Source organism: Carassius gibelio, chromosome A4 (genome assembly GCF_023724105.1).
Source record: "Carassius gibelio isolate Cgi1373 ecotype wild population from Czech Republic chromosome A4, carGib1.2-hapl.c, whole genome shotgun sequence".
NCBI classification, from domain to species: Eukaryota; Metazoa; Chordata; class Actinopteri; order Cypriniformes; family Cyprinidae; genus Carassius; species Carassius gibelio.
In genome coordinates this window covers 28,967,100-28,990,883 of record NC_068374.1, presented here as the reverse complement: position 1 = coordinate 28,990,883, position 23,784 = coordinate 28,967,100, and the positions used below count along the sequence as shown (strand labels likewise).

At 39.2% G+C, this 23,784-nt stretch overlaps 2 protein-coding genes across 2 annotated transcripts; one reads left to right on the top strand and one right to left on the bottom strand.

Annotated features, from left to right (window-relative positions):
* The first annotated feature begins 49 nt into the window (after positions 1-49).
* LOC127971087 (antigen WC1.1-like) lies at positions 50-4,396 on the top strand. The gene is made up of 10 exons (XM_052573853.1): positions 50-374; positions 650-727; positions 943-1,257; positions 1,344-1,556; positions 1,655-1,738; positions 2,101-2,160; positions 2,435-2,509; positions 3,277-3,339; positions 4,007-4,069; positions 4,196-4,396. Exons 1-10 carry the CDS (start codon positions 50-52, stop codon positions 4,243-4,245), a joined length of 1,326 nt encoding a protein of 441 aa, XP_052429813.1. The 3' UTR covers positions 4,246-4,396.
* Positions 4,397-14,532: 10,136 nt separating this feature from the next.
* On the bottom strand, positions 14,533-22,516 carry LOC127976192 (NADH-cytochrome b5 reductase 3). Its single transcript, XM_052580453.1, has 9 exons — positions 22,352-22,516; positions 21,928-22,053; positions 21,675-21,747; positions 16,755-16,861; positions 16,520-16,649; positions 16,280-16,363; positions 16,102-16,187; positions 15,842-15,941; positions 14,533-15,706 (listed from the first exon to the last, which is right to left on the bottom strand). Exons 1-9 carry the CDS (start codon positions 22,367-22,369, stop codon positions 15,534-15,536), a joined length of 897 nt encoding a protein of 298 aa, XP_052436413.1. The 5' UTR covers positions 22,370-22,516; the 3' UTR covers positions 14,533-15,533.
* Positions 22,517-23,784: the final 1,268 nt, after the last annotated feature.

The following is a 23,784-nucleotide window of genomic DNA, read 5'->3' as shown; positions in this document are numbered from 1 at the left end:
TAAATATTTTAGCTTTATTACAACCTAAATTTTAATTGTTTAAATGCACATGATTTTCTCATTTGCACATGAGTTTAAAGAGATCAGGTTAACTGAGGGCTGTGAAGGGAATCTGGAGGTTTTCTACAATGGATCCTGGGGTAATGTGTGCTGGAACCAGATGGACAGAGACACAGTGAGTCTGATCTGTCAAGAGCTGAACTGTGGAAGATCTGGTGTTTTGTCTGATTCTACAGCAAGAGTGAAATCAGCTCCTAACTGGCTGGATAAAGTTACATGTCGACCATATGATTTAACTTTATGGCAATGTCCATCTTCACCTTGGGGACAGAATTACTGTGGTGAAGATGAAGTGGCCAAAATCACCTGTTCAGGTTGGATGATATTTAAATCATTTAATATGGTCTCAGTAATAATCGTTCTGGGTGATTCTATAATTGCAGGTACATTTGGCGTCCATAGTCATTATTTTTTGTTTCACCTGCACTTATAAAATCACCCATTTATGTCTAATGGGGTAAGTAAATGTTTCTAAGAGCTAAAGTGAGCTGATGATTTGTAAGTTGTAAGGGTAAAATGTGAGATATGTAAGATGTCTCATCCTTATATTCTATTCACTTTTCTTTTTTTTATCATGTTATAATTTCAGAGGAGGAAACTAGTGATTCACCTCAGAGTCGTCAGACATGTTTTACCTCACCGTCTCCTTACCAGAGACAGTGTGCAAGTAAGTTTATTCACAACAAATCTATTGAATGTTTGTTTATGTAAGCCTATATTTTCCTAGCAAATGACTGTTAAATTATTAATATATGCATTTTTAAAATAGGAATTATTTCCCTCAGAAAATAATCAGTTTTAAAAGCCTCTAGCTTCATTATTAGTAAGTGTTTTGTTGTAAATGTTGTGCTGAAGCTGGTCAGTGGTTGATGTGTGTTTTAGATCATCTTCCTCTCAGACTGACTGAAACGGACGGCCGGTGCTCTGGGAGGCTGGAGGTGTATCATAACGCTGTGTGGGGCTCAGTCTGTGATGATCACTGGGACATCAGCGATGCTCAGGTGGTCTGCAGGCAGCTGGGTTGTGGAGCAGCACTGAGGGCTGATGGGAATTCAGTCTTTGGTGCTGGTGAAGGTGTTGTGTGGATGAACAAAGTAGAGTGCAGAGGGAATGAGATTCACCTGTGGGACTGTCCTCTCTCCCTGAATAACAACACTGACTGTTTCCGCAAGAAGCACGCTGGACTCACCTGTGCAGGTCACAACAAACACTGAGGAATAATATTAATTTTACTTCATTTTATGTATTCCCAATTGTTAATGTGTTTGTGTCTGTTTTCACAGACTTGCCAGATGTGTCAGTGTCCACTACTCCTGTCACAACATCATCAGCTTCTCCTCCAGTTTCTCCTTCAGTGCGCTCAACATCAGTCGCTCCTCCACAAACTCCTCCACCAGAGTCTCTCCCAGTGCTTGTGATTGTTCTGGGAGTTGTGCTCTTACTGCTCTTAGTGCCACTGCTTATACTGATTCAGCAGAACAGAGTGATGAGGAGAGGTAGGAGAGATCCAGAGACTGTCATATTGTGTCTTATTCAGTGTGTGATCAGCCATGTGTTGTGAACTGACAGCAGGTTTGTCTGTCTACACTCACAGCTCTCTCTAAGAGGAGACACAGGATGAAGACTGAGGCCATTTATGAGGAGATTCAGCACAGACACAATCACTTCACTCAGAGGGGTGAGACATGAGCCATCAATCTCATTTAATACCATTAATAAGAGTCTGTCAGACAGTTGATGTTCATCTATTATTAGTCCTGTTAAACCTCCTGCTACAAACCACAGAGCTGCAGGTGCATGTTTGTGTGTGTGTGTGTGTGTGTGTGTGTGTCAGACTACGTCTCTTCCTGAGTGTATTTCTGGATGGCAGTGATGAATGGGTTCATGTGAGGATACGTGTGTGTGTGTGTGTTTGGTAACAAAACATTCTGGCTCTTTTTTTAAAATGCAAGTAATTGACATTTTTGTTGTGTTGTCACTAACACAATGTCTGTTTGTAATGATGAACATGTTTCTGACTGTTCTGCTCTTCTTTAACAGGGAGTCTCATCTCTGAAGAACGGCATTCTGGGTATGAAGATGCTGATGAGCTTCTCTCAGGTTAGAAAACTAAAATATATACAAATTTATACCTAAAAACTAAATGTAATCCACACTCAAAATCACACAAATATAATTATTCTAGTAAATGAAATGTCACCAATGACTCAACTGTTCATAATACTAAAACATTTATCTTATTAGAAATAGTGTTCAACACTGCATATTATGATGTCAACAATGGCAGGTCTCAAGACCTGCAAGAGAATAGATTTCATTTTGTTTAAAAAAAAAAATTCCAATATGCCCAAATATACCATATGTGCTGATGCAGAAGAGATGAATCAAATCACACCGGGATACTATGATGATGTCATCACTGATGGACTCAAAACAGATCGTGAGACAGGTATCACTCTGTTATTCTGTAATTAGATTAAATATTTAAAATACATAAAGCAAGGGTGTACAGTCCAGCTCCTGGAGGGCCAAGAGTTTAGCTTCATCCATCTCTAACACACTTGTCTGGATGTTTCTATTGAGTGCTTCTCAGGTGCATCCTTTGTGTCCTTCAGTTGCCTACAATCCTTTTCACAGATTCCAATTCACAACAAATTAGTTAAATGAAAAAGATGCCTTCACCTAAAAAAAAAAAAAAAAATTAAAAAAATAAAAAGGTTGAACACATTTTTATTTGTTTATTTGTAAAAGAATCACATAATGCTAAACTATGTGTAATGTAAACCAGTGAGAGACCACAGACGGTCATTACCTGTACTGAATTAAAAGAAAGTTAATAAAAAAAATTGTTCAGTATAAAGTATTATTCCAATTATAATTCTAGTAGTATTTTTATCTGTGACAGAAACATTTATCATGTAGCCATGTGCACTTAGACCATATCATTCTAGCCTTGAATCCTCAGAAGGACTTGACTAGGAAGGATTTGTCCTCACTAGGATGTCTATTCCATTTGAGAAGCACTTAGTGAGTCTGAAGACCTTCATTACTTTGGTTCAGGACAGGTGTGTTTAATTAGGGTTGAAGCTAAACTCTGCAGGACAGTGGCCCTTCAGGAACAAGTATGAACATCTCTGATATAATATATTTCTCTCTCTCTTAGTGCTGATATGATGATGTGACATTTGTTCTGTTTATATCTTCATGTATGTGTAGTGGACACACTAGATCGTTATGATGATGTCATCATTATTGGACAGAACTTTCAAGGTGTAACTAGTGAGTTACTCTTATATACGTTTTTATGATATATTGAACATGCATTTCTACATTTACATTACATTTACATTTACATTTATTAATTTAGCAGACGCATTTATCCAAAGCGACTTACAAATGAGGACAGTGGAAGCAATCAAAAACCACAAAAAGCAATGATGGTAACACTTTAGAATAAGGTTCCATTAGTTAATGTTAGTTAACTACTTTCGTTAACATGAACTAAGCAAGAACAATCCTTCTACAGCATTTATAAGTCTTAGTTCATTTTAATTTCAACATTTACTAATGCATTATTTAAATCAAAAGTTGTGCTTGTTAACATTAGTTAATGCACTGTGAATTACCATGAACTAACAATGAATAACTGTATTTTCATTAACTAACATTAACGAAGATGAATAAATACAGTAATAAATGTATTATTCATTGCTTGTTCATGTTAATTAATACATTAACTAACATTAACTAATTGAACCTTATTCTAAAGTGTTACCGCAATGATATATAAGTGCTATAACAAGTTATATTATTCAACCATTAATAAATCATCATGGCTTTATCAGGTTTAATCTAATAGTCTCAGATGGTCATGAGGAGAATGAGATGAATTACACAAGCTGTGTTATACATTACAATGTGGGGTTTTATTTCTCATGTGTATCAGAGGGAGATCAGGAGGAGTATGATGATGTGAAGAACAGCAATGAAGATGAGAAAAACCTGTTAGGTATATTTTTTGTCAGATTTTTATGTAATCTACTTTTAATCGTAATGTCACTCATTCAAACCCTATTTAAACTAAATCGTGAGTATAAAAATGAATGTTAATTTGCTTGTTTTTTTTTTTAAACAGACTATGATAATGTGGGGGAGGTGTCAAATAAAGAAGGAGGGGCCATATGACTCAATGGCCACACCCTCTGCCTCTGTTTATGAAATTATATTACAGTTACTGGAGCTGCTGGGAGCTTCTCATATTGCTACTAATGCATCAGTGCCTTATGTTTTTGTTATTTTAAATATTTTTGTATGAAAAGTAAGATGCTTTGCAAAATTCAGTGTCAAAAAATTTAAATATTTGTATTTTAGCATTTGGTCTTTTATTACCATTTTGATATCAATGCTTTTCACCTAATAAACAAAATATATAATTCCAACATCATGTCACAAAAATACTTTTAAAAGAGTGGTTAGAGAAAAGAAGAAATGAATGCTAAAATATGTTTAAGAAAGTATTTGTAGGCACTACTGTACTTTTAGGCTACTGACAGCATTATTTACCTAAATATAAATGATAAATGATAGAGGAGCACCATGGGGGCAAGCGAGTGCTACCTGAACACAAGTCACAGTCTGATCAGCCGTGGCTGGGTCGCCTGGGCGAGGTTGTCTGATGTTGAAAGACCAGAGGATTCACACGAGCTTTGTGTAGTTTGTTTGGGAGTGGAGCATGCGTTATCAGCCTTCGAGGAGACTGATTGCCCGCATTGTGAGAAGCTTTCGCTTCGCATGCTCCGCTCCCGCTTGTCACTCTTTGATGAGAAGAGCGGCGAGCCTCGCGCTCCTCGGGGTGCAGGACCCGCTTCTGCCGAGGCAGAACGGAGAATGCATTCCTGGGGTTCGCAAATGGATCTCTCAGCGGGGTTGGAGACGGGTCCGAGGGCTCTTTCTCCTCCCTTACCTGGGAGATCCATAGCTCAAACTCTGGTGTCGGAAGCCCGCCCCGCGGCTTCTTCCGCCCGGGGGGAGAGCCCATTGCTTCGTTGCTCTAGCTCCGAGGAGTTAGATGTAACGGGCAGTGAAGGTGACACAATCAGGGGGGAAGAGGATTCGCCATCTCTTTCCCCAGCATATGAGGAGTTGGTTGATGTATTAACACGAGCTATAGATAAGTTACATATATCTTGGCCATCTGATAAACAGAGCGCTCATCCTAAAAGCAAATTAGACGAGCGTTTTCTGTCTTCTAAAACATCGCCTACATCACGGGGTCTCCCTTTTTTCCCTGATCTTCACAGTGAGCTGTCTAGATCGTGGAATAAGCCATATTCATCACGTCTTTTCAGCCCTCAAGTGCGCATTTATTCTGATATAAGAGGGCTGAAAGAAAATGGTTATGAAGCGATGCCCCGGGCGGAGCAGACGCTTGCGAGCTATCTTTCCCCTGGTTCAGCGTCATCTATTAAGAACCCGACTTTGCCCACGAAGCCTTTAAAGATCACATCTAATTTAGTGGGTAAAGCTTACACAGCAGCAGGTCAGGCTGGAGCTTGCCTTCACTCGATAGCTTTGCTTCAGGCTTATCAGGCTGAGCTGCTGGGGGAGTTAGATAACAGTGAGGGAGTCAGCCGTGACGAAATTCGCGAACTTCGTCGGGCTACGGATTTATCTCTCAGGGCGACTAAAGAAACAGCACGTGCTATTGGTAGATCTATGGCTGCTTTGGTTTCTACAGAAAGACACCTTTGGCTTAATCTTTCAGATATTAAAGATAAAGATAGATCTTTTCTTTTAGACACTCCCATTTCTCATGAAGGTCTGTTTGGTGATGCTGTGAATGAAGTGGTTGAAAGATTTCAAGAAAATAAAAAGCAATCTGAAGCTTTTAAAAGTTGTCTCCCTCGCCGATCTAATCCTGATGCTGCTGGGCGTGCAAGGCAGCCCCAGCCATCATGCTCCTCATATCGTGTTTTTCAAAAAGAGAGTGTTGCGTCTCGCGCTCCTCCTCAAAAATCACCGGGACCGAGCCAGCAATCACAGCCAAAGCAATCTAAGCAGAAGCCGGATCTGAGGACCGTTCTTCTCGCTAAAAAAGCTTCGGCTCAGAAGAAAAGGTCCTGACACCAAATGGGTCAGACCTGTGAGGGCAGCCCCAATCGAGACGGTGCGGTGTACACCTCAGTATACGGTGCCCGTCCGGTCTCGGTGCTCTCACGGGGCCATCCTGCCAACAACCCCGCCACCCTTGGTGCCTCGGGGCGCAGCGGTCTCCAGCGGGTCTCTGGCGCTTTGTCTCCCAGACGCTGCCTCGGGCTCGCTCCCTCTGAGGGGGGTTCAAGAGCAGTTAGCTCGGGTGGTTCCTGCGCTTCGGCTTCAGGTCCCCGAACTAGCTGTTCAAATTACACCAGAGGCCAGCCTCGAGAGGCTGGTTCCCTTAGTAGAATGTCTGACAAAATGGAAAAGTCTGCCGAATATATCTCAATGGGTCCTGCAGATAGTAGAGAAGGGTTACAGAATCCAGTTCGGTTCTCGTCCCCCACGCTACAACGGGGTGTTGCTCACAGTAGTGCATCCCGAGCAGGCTCTGGTCATGGAGCAAGAAGTGAAATCTCTTTTAGCTTTTAGCGATTTTACCGTTATTTCATTGTTCCAAAAAAGGATGGAGGGCTGCGTCCTATTTTAGATCTTCGTCTGTTGAATCGTACAGTTCAGAAATTAAAATTCAAGATGCTGACATTTAAACAGATCGTGAATCAAATCAGATCCGAGGACTGGTTCGTCACAATAGACCTAAAAGATGCGTACTTCCATATCTCCATCCTCCCTCAGCACAGGAAGTTCCTAAGGTTTTCTTTCGGGGGCAAAGAATACCAGTATCGGGACCTTCCCTTCGGTTTAGCTCTCTCACCCCGCACATTCACGAAATGCGTAGATGCAGCTCTGGCCCCGCTCAGGCTGCAGGGCATACGTATTCTGAATTACCTGGACGACTGGTTGATTTTAGCGGAATCAGAACAGTTGGCGGTTCGGCATCGAGATGTCATTCTCGCTCATATGCAAAAGTTGGGTTTGAGGCTCAATACCAAGAAGAGTGTGCTATCTCCATTACAGAGGACCACTTTTCTTGGGGTGGTATGGGATTCGGTCACGATGCGAGCCGCTCTTTCGCCCGCTCGTGTAGCCAACATCCTCACAGCCACATCAGAGCTAAAGCTAGGCCAGTCACGCACTGTAAAACAGTTCGAGAGATTGTTGGGTCTCAGGGCAGCAGCGTCCAATGTGATCCCCTTTGGCCTGCTGGGCATGAGACCTTTACAGTGGTGGCTCAGGACCAGAGGGTTCTCCCCGAGGGGAAACCCACTTCGTACGATCAAGATCACGCGGCGGTGTCTCCGCGCCTTGGTCATATGGAGAGAACACTGGTTCCTGTCCCAGGGTCCGGTATTGGGAGCTCTTTGTCATCGAGTTACCATCTCGACAGATGCTTCCCTTAACGGCTGGGGAGCGGTAATGGAAGGCCACTCAGCTCAGGGTCTGTGGGAGAGCCATCATCACTCTTGGCACATCAACTGCCTGGAGATGATGGCTGTCTTCAAAGCTTTGAGGAACTTCCTGCCAGACCTGAGGGACCATCATGTGCTGGTCCGCACAGACAATACATCGGTGGTCTCTTACATCTTACAGGGGGGTCTGTGCTCGCGCCCACTCTGCAAATTAGCGCACCAGATCCTCCTGTGGTCCCTGGGGAAATTACGCTCTCTGAGGGCAATGTATATGTGGCGAGTGGGGCGGGGCCGAGAGGCGTGGGAACGTGGAGTGAGGCCAGGTGTAGTGATTGAAGATGAGCTGCACCTGCGCCCCACCGCCGGTATCGAGTCCCACGTAGGAGATGGAAGGATATAAAACTGGAGCGACTATAGTGAAGGACGAGAGAGGACCAGGCCTGGGACATTATTTTATGTTTTGGTTTTTATTTGCGCGCACCAGTCGTCCGCGAGGGGCTGGTGCGCTGTTTTGTATTTATTTTGTATATTAAAATGTTTTGATTGTGCGCCGGTTCCCGCCTCCTCCTTCCCGATGAGTATGGAGTTTGTAATATATCGTTACAGTATATACCAGGGACTCAGAATATTGGAGCAGACACCCTGTCGAGGCAGGTGCTGAGGCCAGGGGAATGGAGGCTTCACCCCGAGGTGGTGGAGCTCATATGGGAATCTTATGGCCAAGCCGAAGTGGATCTGTTTGCGTCTCAGTACACGACGCACTGTCCACTATGGTTCTCCCTTACTCATCCAGCCCCCCTGGGGTTGGACGCTATGGTACAGACGTGGCTACATCTGTACGCCTTTCCCCCTGTTGCTCTGCTCCCAGGAATTCTGGAGAGAGTCCGCCAGGACGGAGTAAGTCTACTTCTCGTAGCTCCACACTGGCCGAGTCGAATCTGGTTTGCGGACCAGATTCATCTCCTCGACGGTTCTCCCTTGGAGATCCCGATCAGGAAAGACCTTCTATCTCAGGCAGGGGGCACTATATTTCACCCCTGGCCAGAGATTTGGAAGCTTTGGGTGTGGCCTCTGAGGGGGCGCAACTCATAGAGAGTGGTCTCTCAACTGAGGTTGTGGAGACCATTCTTAGCTCCAGAGCTCCAGCTACGAGGAAACTTTATAGACTCAAATGGAATGTTTTTTCTTCTTGGTATTACCAACATCAGTGTGACCCCGTCCACTGCTCTGTTGGCTCAGTTCTTGAGTTTTTGCAAGACCGCTTCACTTCTGGTCTATGTCCATCCACCTTAAAAGTTTACGTGGCGGCCATCTCGGCTTTCCACGCCCCAGTGGGTGGTGCATCTCTGGGTCGAGACCCTATTATCTCTCGTTTCCTTCGTGGCACCTTGAGGCTGAGACCTGCAACTCTTACTAGAGTGCCGGCCTGGGACCTGGCTATAGTTTTAGAAGGCCTTTCTAGGGCTCCGTTTGAACCCCTAGATTCGGTCTCTGAGAAGTTTCTTTCGTTTAAGACTACTTTTCTCCTTGCTATTTCATCCCTTAAAAGAGTTTTTAATTCTTGAGGCGTTGGTTTTTCTGGCTGACACTCAGTAATATGGCGGTTTGGGTATTCTCGTTCCCAAAGCGTTATCGACGCATCGTCTCTCCCTCGATGGGGAACGTCTCGGTTACGTCTGTAACCTCGGTTCCCCGAGAAGGGAACGAGACGATGCGTCTCCCTGCCATACTTCCTTCGTTCCTGTGATCGACTTGCTTCGGCACTGTTCACCTTCTCGGGGAACCGAGGTTACAGACGTAACCGAGACGATTCCTAAAGCTAAATTCTAGTACGTATATATCGGGATTTATAAAAAATAAACTTGGCGTAAATATATACGCACCATACGGACATTATAAACCATGCGTATAAACTCTTTTTCATTTTTTTACGTATATATTGGGATTTATAAAAAATAAACTTGGCGTAAATATGTACGCACCATACAGACATTATAAACCATGCGTATGAACTCTTTTTCATGGAGTGAGAAAATTAATGAAGTAAACATGACTTTAAACTCCGTTTTCATGTCGATATACTCTTTTACATTAAATGTTCCACTTGCATTAAAAGAGATTAACAGTGAAATTACATAATTTTACAAACAACATAATTGCATAGGTTAACAATAAACAATTTTCCTGTGACATGTTATTTTTTATTAAAGCGAGGAGTGCTATAGGTGCACAATAAGTAATCTTTAAACTAAACTACAGACCACATGTTATGAGAAATATTTTAACGATGATGCAAACTTACTGCAATATTATGGCGGACACTGCTGAATTACTGTACAACCACAGCTGCACAGAGGTGTTAATGTTGTGTAAAGTCATCTCTACTACATTATGAAAAAATCCACTATATTTGAAGGACATAACTAGGAGAAAACGGTAAGATTTGCATGTTTCCTTTTTACAATACTTTGTCAGTGACACTCAGAAAATACACTGCAATAAATATGCATTTATCTGTTTCCACTGAAATAGCTAAAATATGTTTATCTCATCAGCAAAACTGCATACTTTTAATTTGAAATAATAGAAATTCTATTTGGCCAGTGTAAAAGAATGAGATCATCTAAAATATCTGAGAACTATTTGAAACCATTTTGTTTTCATGTATTTATACTAAAACATAGCAGGGATACTATTTCCCTACTGTCTCTGTGTTAAACATTGTGTCACGTGCATGGGAATTCGCATGTAAATTATATGCAGATTAGGTTATGCATAGTAAAACTAGGCGTTGTAAGCTCCATATATGGTGATTTCGGGGTGGAGATGAGGTGGTAATGCACGTACGCACACTCATCCCTTACTGGGATTTATAAAGAGATGTTTGTGCAGGTTCTGGTGTGCGCATGGTTTTATAAATCTGAAAAAATTTGGCCGTACGCAAAATCTAGCTTTTGTGCCTACATAAAATTTTAGAATGAAATCTAGAGAGAGTTTTATAAATGAGACCCCTGGTTCCACACTCTAATCAGCTAATTACCTCAAAACACCTGCAAAGGCCTTTAAATGGTCTCTCAGCCTATTTCTTTAGGATACACAATCATGGGGAAGACTGCAGACTTGACATATGTCCAAAAGATGACCACTGACACCTTGCACAAGGAGGGCAAGACACAAAAGGTATTTGCAAAAGAGGTTGGCTGTTCACAGAGCTCTGTGTCCAAGCACATTAACAGAGAGGCGAAGGGAAGGAAAAGATGTGTTAGAAAAAAAAAGTGTACAAGCAGTAGTTAGAGTCAGTGCTTCAAGAAACCACTACACACAGACGTATGCAAGACATGGGTTTCAGCTGTAGCATTCCTTGTGTCAAGCCACTCTTGAACTACAGACAACATCAGAAGCGTCTTGCCTGGGCTAAAGACAAAAAGGACTGGACTGCTGCTGAGTGGTCCAAAGTTATGTTCTCTGATGAAAGTAAATTTTGCATTTCCTTTGGAAATCAGGGTCCCAGAGTCTGGAGAGGAGAGGCACACAATCCACGTTGCTTGATCTGCTGATGTTGGTCCACTGTGTTTTCTGAGGTCCAAAATCAAGGCAGCCATATAACAGGAAGTTTCAGAGCACTCCATGCTTCCTGCTGCTGACCAGCTTTATGGAGATGCAGATTTCATTTTCCAACAGGACTTGGCTCCTGCACACAGTGCCAAAGCTACCAGTACCTGGTTTAAGGACCATGGTGTCCCTGTTCTTAATTGGCCAGCAAACTCGCCTGACCTTAGTTCATCGTCTGCCTCTGTCTCTTCATCTACTGTTCTCCCTTTACATCTTTTCTTCTTTTTTTCTTGTTGTTCTTCATCTAGTCATTCTCGTTCCGCCAGGTATAGATGTCTACGATGCTCAAGATATTCCTCCTCTAAATAGATTTTTGATGCTTGCATTTTCTTCCTCTCATTTCGAAGAAGTTTGTTGTATTCATATTTTATTTTCTCCTTCCCTTTGAAAGCAAAGCCCTGACCTGAGAAAGAATGAGAGAGATGAGATTCAGACAGAATACATTTCAAGTGTAGTCCTTTTTATGCACACTATGAACTATTTATTGTATAGTGTAAATAATGAAGATGAACAAGCTGAGTTAGCAACCCTACAATTGGCAATGGACAAATTATACAAATATAAGGCAGAAGGAGCTTTCATTAGGTCAAGGAAACAGTGGATGGAAAAGGGAGAACAAAACTTTGCATATTTTAGTGGTTCAGATAAATGTCACTTTAAAAATAACTCAGTTGAACATCTTAAAATAGATGGGGTTGTAACAGATGATCATGCTAAAATATCACAATTTTGAACAGACTTTTATAGTAGATTATATTCATCCAAATTGTCTGAGCAATCTGCTTCTGAATTTTTTTTTAACTCTATCTCTGGACTCGGTTGTGAGACCATCGACCCTCTGCAAAAAGAACTTTGTGGAAGCTCATTTTCTATTGAAGAGGTCTTATGTGCTATTTTACATATTAAGGTTAATAAATCTCCTGGGGTTGATGGCTTCAAAGCAGAGTTCCACCAAACGTTTTCTGATCTTATCGTTCCCTTTCTTAAAGAAGTTTATATGGAAAGTATAGAAACTCAAGGATTAATAACATTGATTCCAAAATCAAGAAAAGATCTATTGGTTTTGGACAATTGGATACCTATTTCACTACTAAAAAATGATTATAAGATTTTTGCCCTGATCTTTGCAAATAGTATAGAGTAAATTATGGGCCCCCTTATATATGAGGCCCAATCTGGCTTCTTAAAGAAAAGGCATATCTCAAATAATATAAGGCTAATTTTAGACTTGCTGGATTACTCTAATTTATGTATGGATAATGGATTTATTCTTTTCTTAGACTTTTATAAAGCCTTCGACATTTTAGAGCATGCTTTTATTTTTAGGTCATTAAAAACATTTGGGTTTGGAGAGTTCTTCTGTAAAGCTATACAAACAATGTATATGAATGCAAACAGTTCTATTAAACTTAAAGGACATTCATCTTCTAGATTTGATTTAAAACGTGGCTGTCAGACAAGGCTGTCCCATTTCCCCATACTTTTTTCTTTTTTGTGTTCAACAAATTAATATTTATGTTAGATCAAGCCACTTAAAAGGTCTATCTGTACTGTAGCTGGTAGAAATATTATCATATCCCAACTAGTAGATGACAGTGCACTATTCTTGAAAAATCATTATCAGGTCCCAATTGCTCTTGAAGTAATAGAGGCATTTTCTAAAGCCTCTGGCCTTTGTTTAAACATTAATAAATGTGAATTGTTATCTATAAAAGACTGTGACTTACAACAAATTGCTAATATTCCAGTGAAGGATTCTGTAACATACTTGGGGATTGTTATCACGAAGGATCAGAAATCTAGGTGTAAGATTAATTTTGAATCTATTCTTCAGAAGACTAAGGCAAAACTGAATCATTGGCTTTTGAGATATTTATCCCTAAAAGGTAGAGTTTTGTTGTGTAAAGCAGAGGGACTGTCAAGATTAGTTTATGCAGCCACTTCACTTAGTGTCTCTAAGGAAATATGTAAAGATGTTGATACTGCTTTGTTTAATTTTCTGTGGAAAAATAAAACACATTACATTAGAAAATCTACAATAATGAATACATAGGAATCAGCAAGATTGAACTTTCTTGATTTCTGTACTCTAAATAATATTTTTTTAAATTAACTGGATCAGACATTTCACTCTAAATCCAAATTCTCAGCGGAATTTTATACCTAATTTTTTTTTCCAAATTAGGTGGTCTTAGATTTCTCTTGATTTGCAGTTACAAAATTGATACAATTCCTTTAAGCTTGTACAACTTTCATAAACAAATGTTGCTGGCTCACGTGTATATGTGCCGTACGTCATCTGCATGTTCTTCTGTTCGGCAGCTTGGACAAAATTGAAGCGCGCTTCTGCCGCCTAGTGGAGCGGATGGTTAACTGTTCTTTAGTTTCAACCAAAAAGGACGACTAAATAAGACAATAATAATAATACAAAATAAATAAAATTAAAAGCTCCCCCTTTCTCAAATCCCAACCAACGTGAATTCATCAGATTCGGTAAATGAACCACATTTGCTCTCATTTGATGCGGTAAGAAAGAGAAAATGCTTTGAACTCAAAAACACGTGATCACAGTTCAAACACACGAACAACTTCTTTTGTATGCATTTATCTATTCAAGTAGATGTTTTTTTTGTCTGCAGTTATTAAAAATCTGTGTCGTGTTTGTTCACGTTACTGTATGTCTGTGGTTGCAGATTCAAGCAGTATTTATAGCAAAGCTTGAATACCGTAGTTCAGGAATTATTTGTTTAAATGGTTAAAGTGTGTCAAAATCCCTGTTGTCGTCTATAATCTAAAACTAATGACTGAGTTAACGACTAAACTCATAAATTGTGTCTTATATTGGCTTTTACTGATTAATACAAAGGCACATGCATGAGATCAGATCAGTGTATCAGCTCACATGCATTAATATATGAAAGGTGCAGTTCCTGTATATCTTTTGTAGAAGTGCTTTGTCACTTTCCTGTTAATTTAATTGTGAGTTGTACTTTAACTCTATAAAGTGACACCGTGATATGGGGAATGCACCGAAACATATTTACTATTTCCATAAATGCAAAATATTTCACAGGCACACTTATACTTAATAGCTGAGTCACCGCACACTTGTGTTTGCGTGTTGTGGTAGATCATTTCCTGAAACTCATTCTGCGCCTTACATTATTACGCCAGCAGGTGGCGACGAGTCATTGGAGTCGATTCGTTCGAAACACTGCTTCGTTCAGTAACAAAATAAGTGAGACATTCAGAGCGGCCGACGCAAACATTAACAGAACTGTATCATTATTTTGTTGATGGCTCGGACAATAAGTCTATCATTATTTTTTTTGATAACTATTAAATAAGCATTCCGTTATTGATTGACATACCTTTATTGATCAAAGCAAAATTTTTTTTTTTTGGCAATGTAGATAAATTATATGAGCTGCAAACAGTTAATAAACCATGTTTTTACTCTTTAAATACAACATTTACTGTATGGAATCATGCACTTAAAACTGAATAAAATCAACAACGCAACATATAGAATGTTTACAGAAAGGCACTTCATAAATGGACTGCTTGATTACTTCTTGAAAAGTTGGTTAATTTGTTTTTTTCTTGACTACTTCTATATCAATGACAACTTTCTGGTTCTTCTTAATCCTGGTCCTGCACCTTTTGTTAATGGGACACACTCCGTTGAGTTCATGCAAATTATGATGCATTAAATCAGGTGAGAGAGAAAAACTAATATGCAGTACTGGACCAGAATCAATGCAGATCTGATTGAAACAGTCCAATTTCTGTGAATGAATAGTTCAAACAAATGAACGGTGTACACTGAGCAACACCAGGCTACATTTCAGCATCCATCCATACATTAATACATATAGCGTATAACTAATGTACATGAACCTTGTACTTACTTAGTTTAACAACTTGTTTCTGCCAATATAAACATTATGTGTAACATGGACACTATTATTGTAAAGTATTCTCCATCACCAATATCTTTTGCATTTTAAAAGATGCATAAATTAAGCAAAAATCAAACAAAAACTCTTGACACGCTAAATGACTTCATTCCAATATCAGCTGGCATCCGCTAAATAAAAGCAACACTCTTTGTTTGCATTTAAGGCATAAAACACACAAAATATAAGTTTTCTAATAAATGACTTAATTGGCAGGTACATCTTGCATGCAGAGCTTTCTCAGGAAAACAGCTGGTACATTTTGATATAAAGGTTTTCTTTGCATTATTATAGATCCTTTTCATTTAGTGTGCATGTGGAATATATGAGAGCATCTTGCAGGTTGGTAGTATGGTTTTAATTTTGACTTTTTAACTTGGTTTCAGGTGACATCCTTCTAGAAGGTGAAGCGCCTGTCACTGGAATGGCCCACCTTATCCAGGCTGGGGTTGCAGGCGAACTGAATCATGGGAGGAGGTCCGCACATGAGGATGAGTGTGTCATCTGCGGGTGGAGGAAGATGGTTCTTCACCATCTCCTCATTGATGAAGCCTTGGCTGTACTCCCAACCTAACGCATAAAAGGTGATTACTTCAGCTTGTCAGATTCTGCTTGATTATCAATGTCTGGTTTATCTTGATTAAGTCACTTAATCTGAAGTGTTAGATTTGGCTAAACAGCATCTGTAAAACATGATATTCTTACCATCTGGAGCCCTGTCAACAGTGAACCACAGCTTAAAACGATTAGGGTGATTGACCACGATCTCTTCTAACTCAGGACGTAGGAGGATGTCTTTTTCGGTCTGTTGGAGAAGAAAAAAAAGAGTAGTGGGTGGGAATAATTAGTTTTAAATACTTTCCATAACAAAAAAACATTGAACCAAACACATTGGTATTTCTGTGCGCAAATTTCCCTTTTATAATAAAATATATATTTTTGTTCATAATTAGTATTTTGCTAACCTGATTTGCAAAAAGTAAGTAACACATGGTCTCATCCTTTGGATCTTTCATGATTGCTCGGATTATCTGGAGCATAGGTGTAATGCCTAAAAAAAACAAAAAAAAAAAAGATGAGCTCACAAGAAAATCCTTGCAATTGCTATTAATTATTATTATTTTTTTATTATCATGTGCTTACCTGTTCCTCCAGCGATCATGCCAACTTGTTTTGCATTTTTCATTTCAGGGTTAGATTTCTTATCAGGCTTGACTGCAAATGATCCTGTAGAACAGGTTACAAGTACAGTAAGTCAATTTGAAAATAATGTTATAAAGTGTTAAAATGGTCACATTATATTTTCAGAACATTATCCCTTCCCTTGCAAGCAGTGGTTTCATAGCTTCTTTCTGACTCACAGTGGATTTCAAAATGACAAACCTTTGCCTTTGTAAACCAACAGTCCACTTGGTCCCCTGAAATCAATTGTGTCACCAATACGAAGGCTCTCCAAGTATTGGGACATCTTCCCACCCTCAGGAAACTTAGGATGGACATTTTTGTAGTATATCTGAGATAAACGAGAGGCAACAGTGTTTAAACTAGAAGAAAAAAATAATAGCATTTTTAAACATAATTATTTTTGTTTAACACTTGTATTTATTGTATGTTATACCTTCACAACCAGATCAACAAAGCCCTTGTCGTCATCACTAGACACAGGGGTGTAAGGCCTCACCACGAGGTTGCCATCAATTCTGGCAGACAAGTAAATGTGCTGTCCTGCATTTGGAACGCATAAACAATATTAGCACATAGACAGTCTAATGCACAGTGATGGTGTACAGGTGCTGGTCATATAATTAGAATATCATCAAAAAGTTGATTTCACTAATTCCATTCAAAAAGGGAAACTTGTATATTATATTCATTTATTACACACAGACTGATATATTTTCAAATGTTTATTTTTTTAAATTTTATGATTATAACTGACAACTAAGGAAAATCCCAAATTCAGTATCTCAGAAAATTTGAATATAACTTAAGACCAATAGCAAAAAGTTGCGAACTAAAAATTATTAAAATGAAAAGTATGAGCATGTACAGCACTTCATACTTAGTTGGGGCTCCTTTTGCCTGAATTACTGCAGCAATTCGGCGTGGCATGGAGTCGATCAGTCTGTGGCACTGCTCAGGTGTTATGAGAGCCCAGGTTGCTCTGATAGTGGCCTTCAGCTCTTCTGCATTGTTCGGTCTGGCATGTTGCATTGTAAGGGAAACAGGTCAATTTAGCTCAAAGGGAATCATTTAAGATTTTAAAGGGAATTTGAACAGAATCACTGTTTCACGGCTGGTCACGGAGACGCCCTGCAATTCAGTGAACTGGCCGTTTAACATCAAATCTGCGCTGGATACTAATATCCAAACTATAGTGAAAACACTATCAATTAGCACAGTAACAAGATCGGCAGTTTAAGACATTAACTTGTAAGCACAAAACACAAGATACTTCTCTTTTCAATATGAATAAGGCTTTATTAGATAAATCTAAGACATATAAACTAATCTAACACAAACGCACGCACACACACATTCACACAAGTTGCAGGAAGGTCGAAAGTTAGGGAAAGATGAGTTTAAGAGAATGGAAATATGTAATCCCAAGTTTACAGCAATACGTTAAATTGCATAAACATGAACAACCATCAATCACGTAATTAGCGCTCGCATTGAGTTCCTCAATGGGGTTAAAATTATATTAGATACACCAGCACAACAAATATCTGAGAATACGTTGCCTTCGTTTGCTGTGAAAGGGACTCCCGTTGAAAGGGGTATCCCGGTGTCGCTGATTGGCTGGAAGTTCAGTAGTGGCTGAAGTGACGTCTTGGGGAGCCCGTGCTTGGGCGTTGGCTGAAGCTGGAGTTGTGTGGCTGGTTGGAGTTCAAACGCGCAGACGAGGTCGACGTTACAAAACTTAACTCAGAACACGAAACTCTCAAACGGAAAAGAAAAGAAATAAAGTTTGACGAGACTAGGTTGTGTTCCTTCTCATTGTGGCATAGTAGCAGCAGGCAGGCACGCTGGAACCGCGCTCAAAGAACAATGATGACTAACCGCATGGCTAGATGCTACAAGCTAGGTAGCAAAGCTACAAGCTAAAAGCTAAGAGCAGGCATGACTAATAGCATGACTGATAGCACGAGCAAGGCTGGAACTAAAAGCAAACTAAAAACATGTCCCAAGGTATTTAACGTGGGCTGTTGGCCCCACCTCAAATGTTGCCTTGACCAATCAGATATGGTCTTGGCTCGGGGGTATCATAAATCATTTGTTTATCTTACCAAGCATGTGGTTCCTGCCCCGTAGGGTCTAATTTTGGACATGATTCCTATAACACGATTATGATATATTTTACAAATAAATGATTGTCAGGACAATATCAAGCAAGAAAATTCGATTATATCAATACTAGACATGACTATGTATCCTATAGTTGTCAAAAGACCCACACAATAAGTGATTATACATGATAGTCAAATGTGTGGGTTACACAAATTAATATGGAGTTAAGCAATTGAATGATTCATTTATAAGTCTTTTTGAGTTCATTCTGGTCCATATATAATGTACAAAAAAGCAGTTTCTTTGCCATTCTCATGACAAAGAGATGTTCTGTGAAGACAAAGGTTTAAAGCCCTTCCCCCCTTAGGAATTTCAGTCTGGTTCTGCTAGGTGTGGGGGGAAGTCAATGGAAGTGTTTAACCTGATCTCCTGGGTCTACATGTGATGTCCAGCATTGCACCTCCATTACGAACAACACATCTGGCACCAAATTTCTCCTCTTTGAATTGAAATTGCAAATAATTGTTCTAGTGGGGTTAATGTTGAAAGCTGTTGTGTGAACAAGTTGGTTGGTCAACCTGCTTGGCTCTTGTGGCACTAGAACTGATTTATGACTTCCTGAGGAATTCGGCTCGTGTTTCCAACACACAGCTTTCATAGACTCTTTAATTTGTCTGGTTCGACTCATTTCTGTTACAGCATCTTCCTCTTCACAATACCCCATAGATTTTCTATGGGGTTAAGGTCAGACGAGTTTGCTGGCCAATTAAGAACAGGGATACCATGGTCCTTAAACCAGGTAATGGAAGCTTTGGCACTTTGTGCAGGTGCCAAGTCCTGTTGGAAAATGAAATCTGCATCTCCATAAAGTTGGTCAGCAGCAAGAAGCATGAAGTGCTCTAAAACTTCCTGGTATACGGCTGCGTTGACCTTGGACCTTAGAAAACACAGTGGACCAACACCAGCAGATGACATGGCACCGCAAACCATCACTGACTGTGGACACTTTACACTGGACCTCAAGCAACGTGGATTGTGTGCCTATCCCCTGATATACAAAGGAAATGCTAAATTTACTTTCATCAGATAACATAACTTTGGGCCACTCAGCAGCAGTCCAGTCCTTTTTGTCTTTAGACGCTTCTGAAGCTGTCTGTTGTTCAAGAATGGCTTGACACAATGTGTGCTACAGCTGAAACCCATGTCTTGCATACGTCTGTGCATAATGGTTCTTGAAGCACTGACTCCAGCTGCAGTCCACTCTTTGTGAATCTCCCCCACATTTTTGAATGGGTTTTGTTTCACAATCCTCTCCAGGATGCAGTTATCCCTACTGCTTGCAGTGTTAATTTTGACACAAAATTTTAATTTAGTTTTAGTCTTAGTCTTTTGACTATAATTCTTTTTAGTTTTAGTCAAGTTTTAGTCATCTGATTTGTTTTAATTTTAGTCTTATTTAAGTCGACTAAAATTGCTTGGTATTTTAGTCGACTAAAATTGCTTGGTATTTTAGTTGACTAAAATTGCTTGGTATTTTAGTCGACTAAAATAAGACTAAAATCAATAACAGATTTACTAGACAATTTTTTACAGCTGGTATAGGAAACAAACTTAACCAAAATATATAAAACACAAATTCAACTTTATTTCAACACAACTGTGTCTTTATTTCGATTCAAAAGCTTTTATGCAGCAACAAACACTGTCATGATAATGTAAACAATAACTAGCTGCCAATTGACCATCAATAAAAGAAAAATAAAGTTAGGTCCAGGACCTTAAAGCTTACAGCTGAGCTGAACAATAAGTGCATACATTTAAAATAAATATTTAATAAGTTGGGTGGATAAAAAAAGTAACAAGATTTTATAAGGTATTCATTTGTCTAGCAATATTGTATGTTTTAAATACTACAATATTGCTAGATTAGTATGTATAATGATAGGATGTGAACATTCACGTTTCACATGACTAATATAGAAATATTTGTGATATTGTCAACAAGTAGAACATTATAAAATATACTAAACATTAGTATTAATCAAATGTATGTATAATAAAATTACGTATTAGTATTGTGCTCTCATCTAACTTGAAGAAGGGGCTATTTTACAGTACTTTTCAGTTCGTAATATTTAATGCTACAACATCTACGCACTGCAGTCTTCCAATTTTGCTTAGCTCAATAAACAAAAGAACATCGTTGTGAAATTACATTTCAGAAAATGTCCAGGTGGCTCGTCTGTAATTGTCTTTTCAAATTGGTTGTGTACTTGCCACGAATGAACGCTCCGCGTGCTTTACGCTTTGTTTTGTTTTGTTCGTCGTCAAACGTGAAGTAAGCTGTGGACATTTTGTCGCTCTTTTAGACATCACCTCTTCGAATGCCGACTTCCCGGGAGCTCATTTAAAAAAAACTGAAAACCTTCACTTCACGACTCAATAAGTCAGGCTCGGATTGGTTCTCTTCTCTCATGCAGTCTCTCCTGTTCAGTTTTGCCGGTTCTTTAGTTCATTCCTCGCATCTCTCCCGTCTGCTGATTTGATTTTCGTCACAGTCTATTTTAGTCTCGTCCTTTATTCGTTGACGATAATGTCAATCAATTTAGTCATAGTTTTAGTCTCCATCAGTGCCTTCTTTTTTAGTTTTCGTTTCGTTTTCGTCCGCAAAAATATATTCGTGACGAAAATAATGACGAAAATATTTAGTCAACGAAATTAACACTGACTGCTTGTACACTTTTTTTTCTACCACATCTTTTCCTTCCCTTCGCCTCTCTGTTAATGTTCTTGGACACAGAGCACTGTGAACAGCCAGCCTCTTTTGCAATGACCTTTTATGTCTTGCCCTCCTTGTGCAAGTTGTCAATGGTCATCTTTTGGACAACTGTCAAGTCAGCAGTCTTCCCGATGATTGTGTAGCCTACAAAACTAGACTGAGAGACCATTTAAAGGCCTTTGCATGTGTTTTGAGTTAATTAGCTGATTAGAGTGTGGCACCAGGTGTCTTCAATATTGAACCTTTTCACAATATTCAAATTTTCTGAGATACTGAATTTGGGATTTTCCGTAGTTGTCAGTTATAATCATCAAAATGAAAAGAAATAAACATTTGAAATATATCAGTCTGTGTGTAATGAATGAATATAATATACAAGTTTCACTTTCTGAATGGAATTAGTGAAATAAATCAACTTTTTGATGAAATTCTAATTATATGACCAGCACCTGTATATACTGCACTCACCAATAGGAAGTCCAAGAACATGCTCCGGTGATTTTAAAGCAAAGCGAAACCTTCTTGTGTCATGACTAATAATCTTAAAAGAGAGATAGAAAGTAGAATTAAATTAGCATAAAGAAACACATTTACATGTCTCTCTCTCTCTCTCTCTCTCTCTCTCTCTCTGTGTGTGTGTGTGTGTGTGTGTGTGTGTGTGTGTGTGTGTATATATACTGCCTGATACAAGTTAAACCAGGACATTTTAAATGATCCTCACCTCTTTGTCCACAAGACGTAATGGATACTTCACATCAGGGTCTTCAAGGGTAATGGCAGGTCTTCTTTTTATGCCAAAGAGCCTCCGGATAAAATCAAACACGAACTGAAAGCTGCCAGAGATGAGCTACGGAAGGTAAAATAAAACGCTATTTTCTAAACGTGCAGTAATGTACCAAGCATGTTCATTTGCAAAATTATAATGGGCGTGTGCTGCAAAACTGTGATGGGGTTTAGACTGTCAACAAACCGTCAAAATAGAGTTGATAAACATCCTTTCAAGCGATGAAATCGCATTTGAAACGTGTATACATAAGATTAGAGTATGCTATGTTGTCAATGTAACGTACAGCTGCATGCTGCAAAAAAAAACTACGTGGAAAAACGACGTTCTGCAAGCACTTATTTAATATATAGATACTCACGTTAAAGATGAAAGACATTTTCTCCTGTTATGTTTAGTGAGACACTATCAGGCAACGAAGACTACAGACTACGAATAACTTTAGAAAGTAAGATCCCTATCAAAACGTCAATCGCTTCCTGGATAGGGAGGGGCTAAGTGCTGGTGCTGGTGACGTAATCGCGTAAAGATTCAAATCCTTTGTGAATCGTTTGATTCGTATTATCAGTAAACGAAGCTTCGTTACGTCAAAACTGTTCGAAACCTCTTGAAATGCGGTGTGTTGTCAACTTGGCGATTTATACTTGGGATTTTGTTGCTAGGTTTTAGCAACTTTTCAGACTACCCTAGCAACTTTTTTATTTTAAAAAAGCACTTAGCAATAAATGTAGCTATTTTTAGTTTCAAGTTTTTGGCAACTTTTGTAAAGTGACTAAAATGATATAAAAGCACATATTTTCAACTAAATTACACAAAAAGAGGAAACCACACAGCTAGCCAGCCAAGCAGCACATCAACAAAAGCTGGTACAAACATCAAATGTGCATTAAGTTGCTAGTTTTATTTATTTTCACTACAAAAGCATAAAACACAATATTATACCCTTCACAAAAAAATGTGATGGAGAATTGCCGAAAAACCCTCAAGGGGCTTAATTGGTGGCAATATCCATAAAAACAATTATATTTAATAAATTTAAAACATATTATAAAACATATTATCAAACCGTTTAAAGTTAGGTTTAAAACACAAACCCATAAGGAAAATTCAAATAATTTAGAAACAACAGTTTTACTCTGTTTAAACTGTTCTTTAGAAACCTCAATAAGTGATGTAGGAAGACTGTTCCATACCTTTGGCCCTCTATATAATACACTAAGCTGTGTTTGTATGAAGTTATTTTTGATTCAAAACAACTGAACACCTGTGGCAGTTCGATTTGTAGTTGTAAAGAAAAGCCACACACGTGTATCAGTAAATTTGAAGTCACAGAGATAAATGTTTTAAGAGTTGCAAACCTGTAGACTTTTTTTTCTCTCCCACAAACACAACACAACAGTTACACCTTCTCAAATTCTTCATTGCAGGTGCACAAATCCTATTCTACAAATCACACATTTAGAAACTCGTACGTTCACATTTTTGAAACAATTGCTGCAGTGAATGTGGTGCAAAACGCATTTACACACCCGCATCAAGAAATGTGAAGTCATGAAGAAATGTTGAACATCCGCAAATCAATTCGTGAATTCATCAAATGAGAGTTGCACACTTGTAGAATATTTTCTCAGAAATGTCTTGTATACACAAAGTACATAACTACAGCTGCTTGAATCTGCTGCGATGAATCTCAAACACTGTTTTTCGCTTTCAAGTGACAAGTTTCGCGCTCTCCCTTTTGGACCGAGATATTTGGTTCAAAAGTGATTTGTGCATCTGTGGCGATAGTGGGCG

Excerpts from the sequence above, each read along its gene's own strand:
- LOC127971087 (XM_052573853.1), top strand. The coding sequence starts at position 50 with ATGATTTTCTCATTTGCACATGAGTTTAAAGAGATCAGGTTAACTGAG. Across the intron at positions 3,340-4,006 it reads GAACTTTCAAGGTGTAACTA|AGGGAGATCAGGAGGAGTAT; the intron begins GTGAGTTACTCT and ends CATGTGTATCAG. Across the intron at positions 4,070-4,195 it reads AGATGAGAAAAACCTGTTAG|ACTATGATAATGTGGGGGAG; the intron begins GTATATTTTTTG and ends TTTTTTAAACAG.
- LOC127976192 (XM_052580453.1), bottom strand. Across the intron at positions 16,862-21,674 it reads TGTTCTTGGACTTCCTATTG|GACAGCACATTTACTTGTCT; the intron begins GTGAGTGCAGTA and ends TTCCAAATGCAG. Across the intron at positions 16,188-16,279 it reads CATGATCGCTGGAGGAACAG|GCATTACACCTATGCTCCAG; the intron begins GTAAGCACATGA and ends TGTTTTTTTTAG.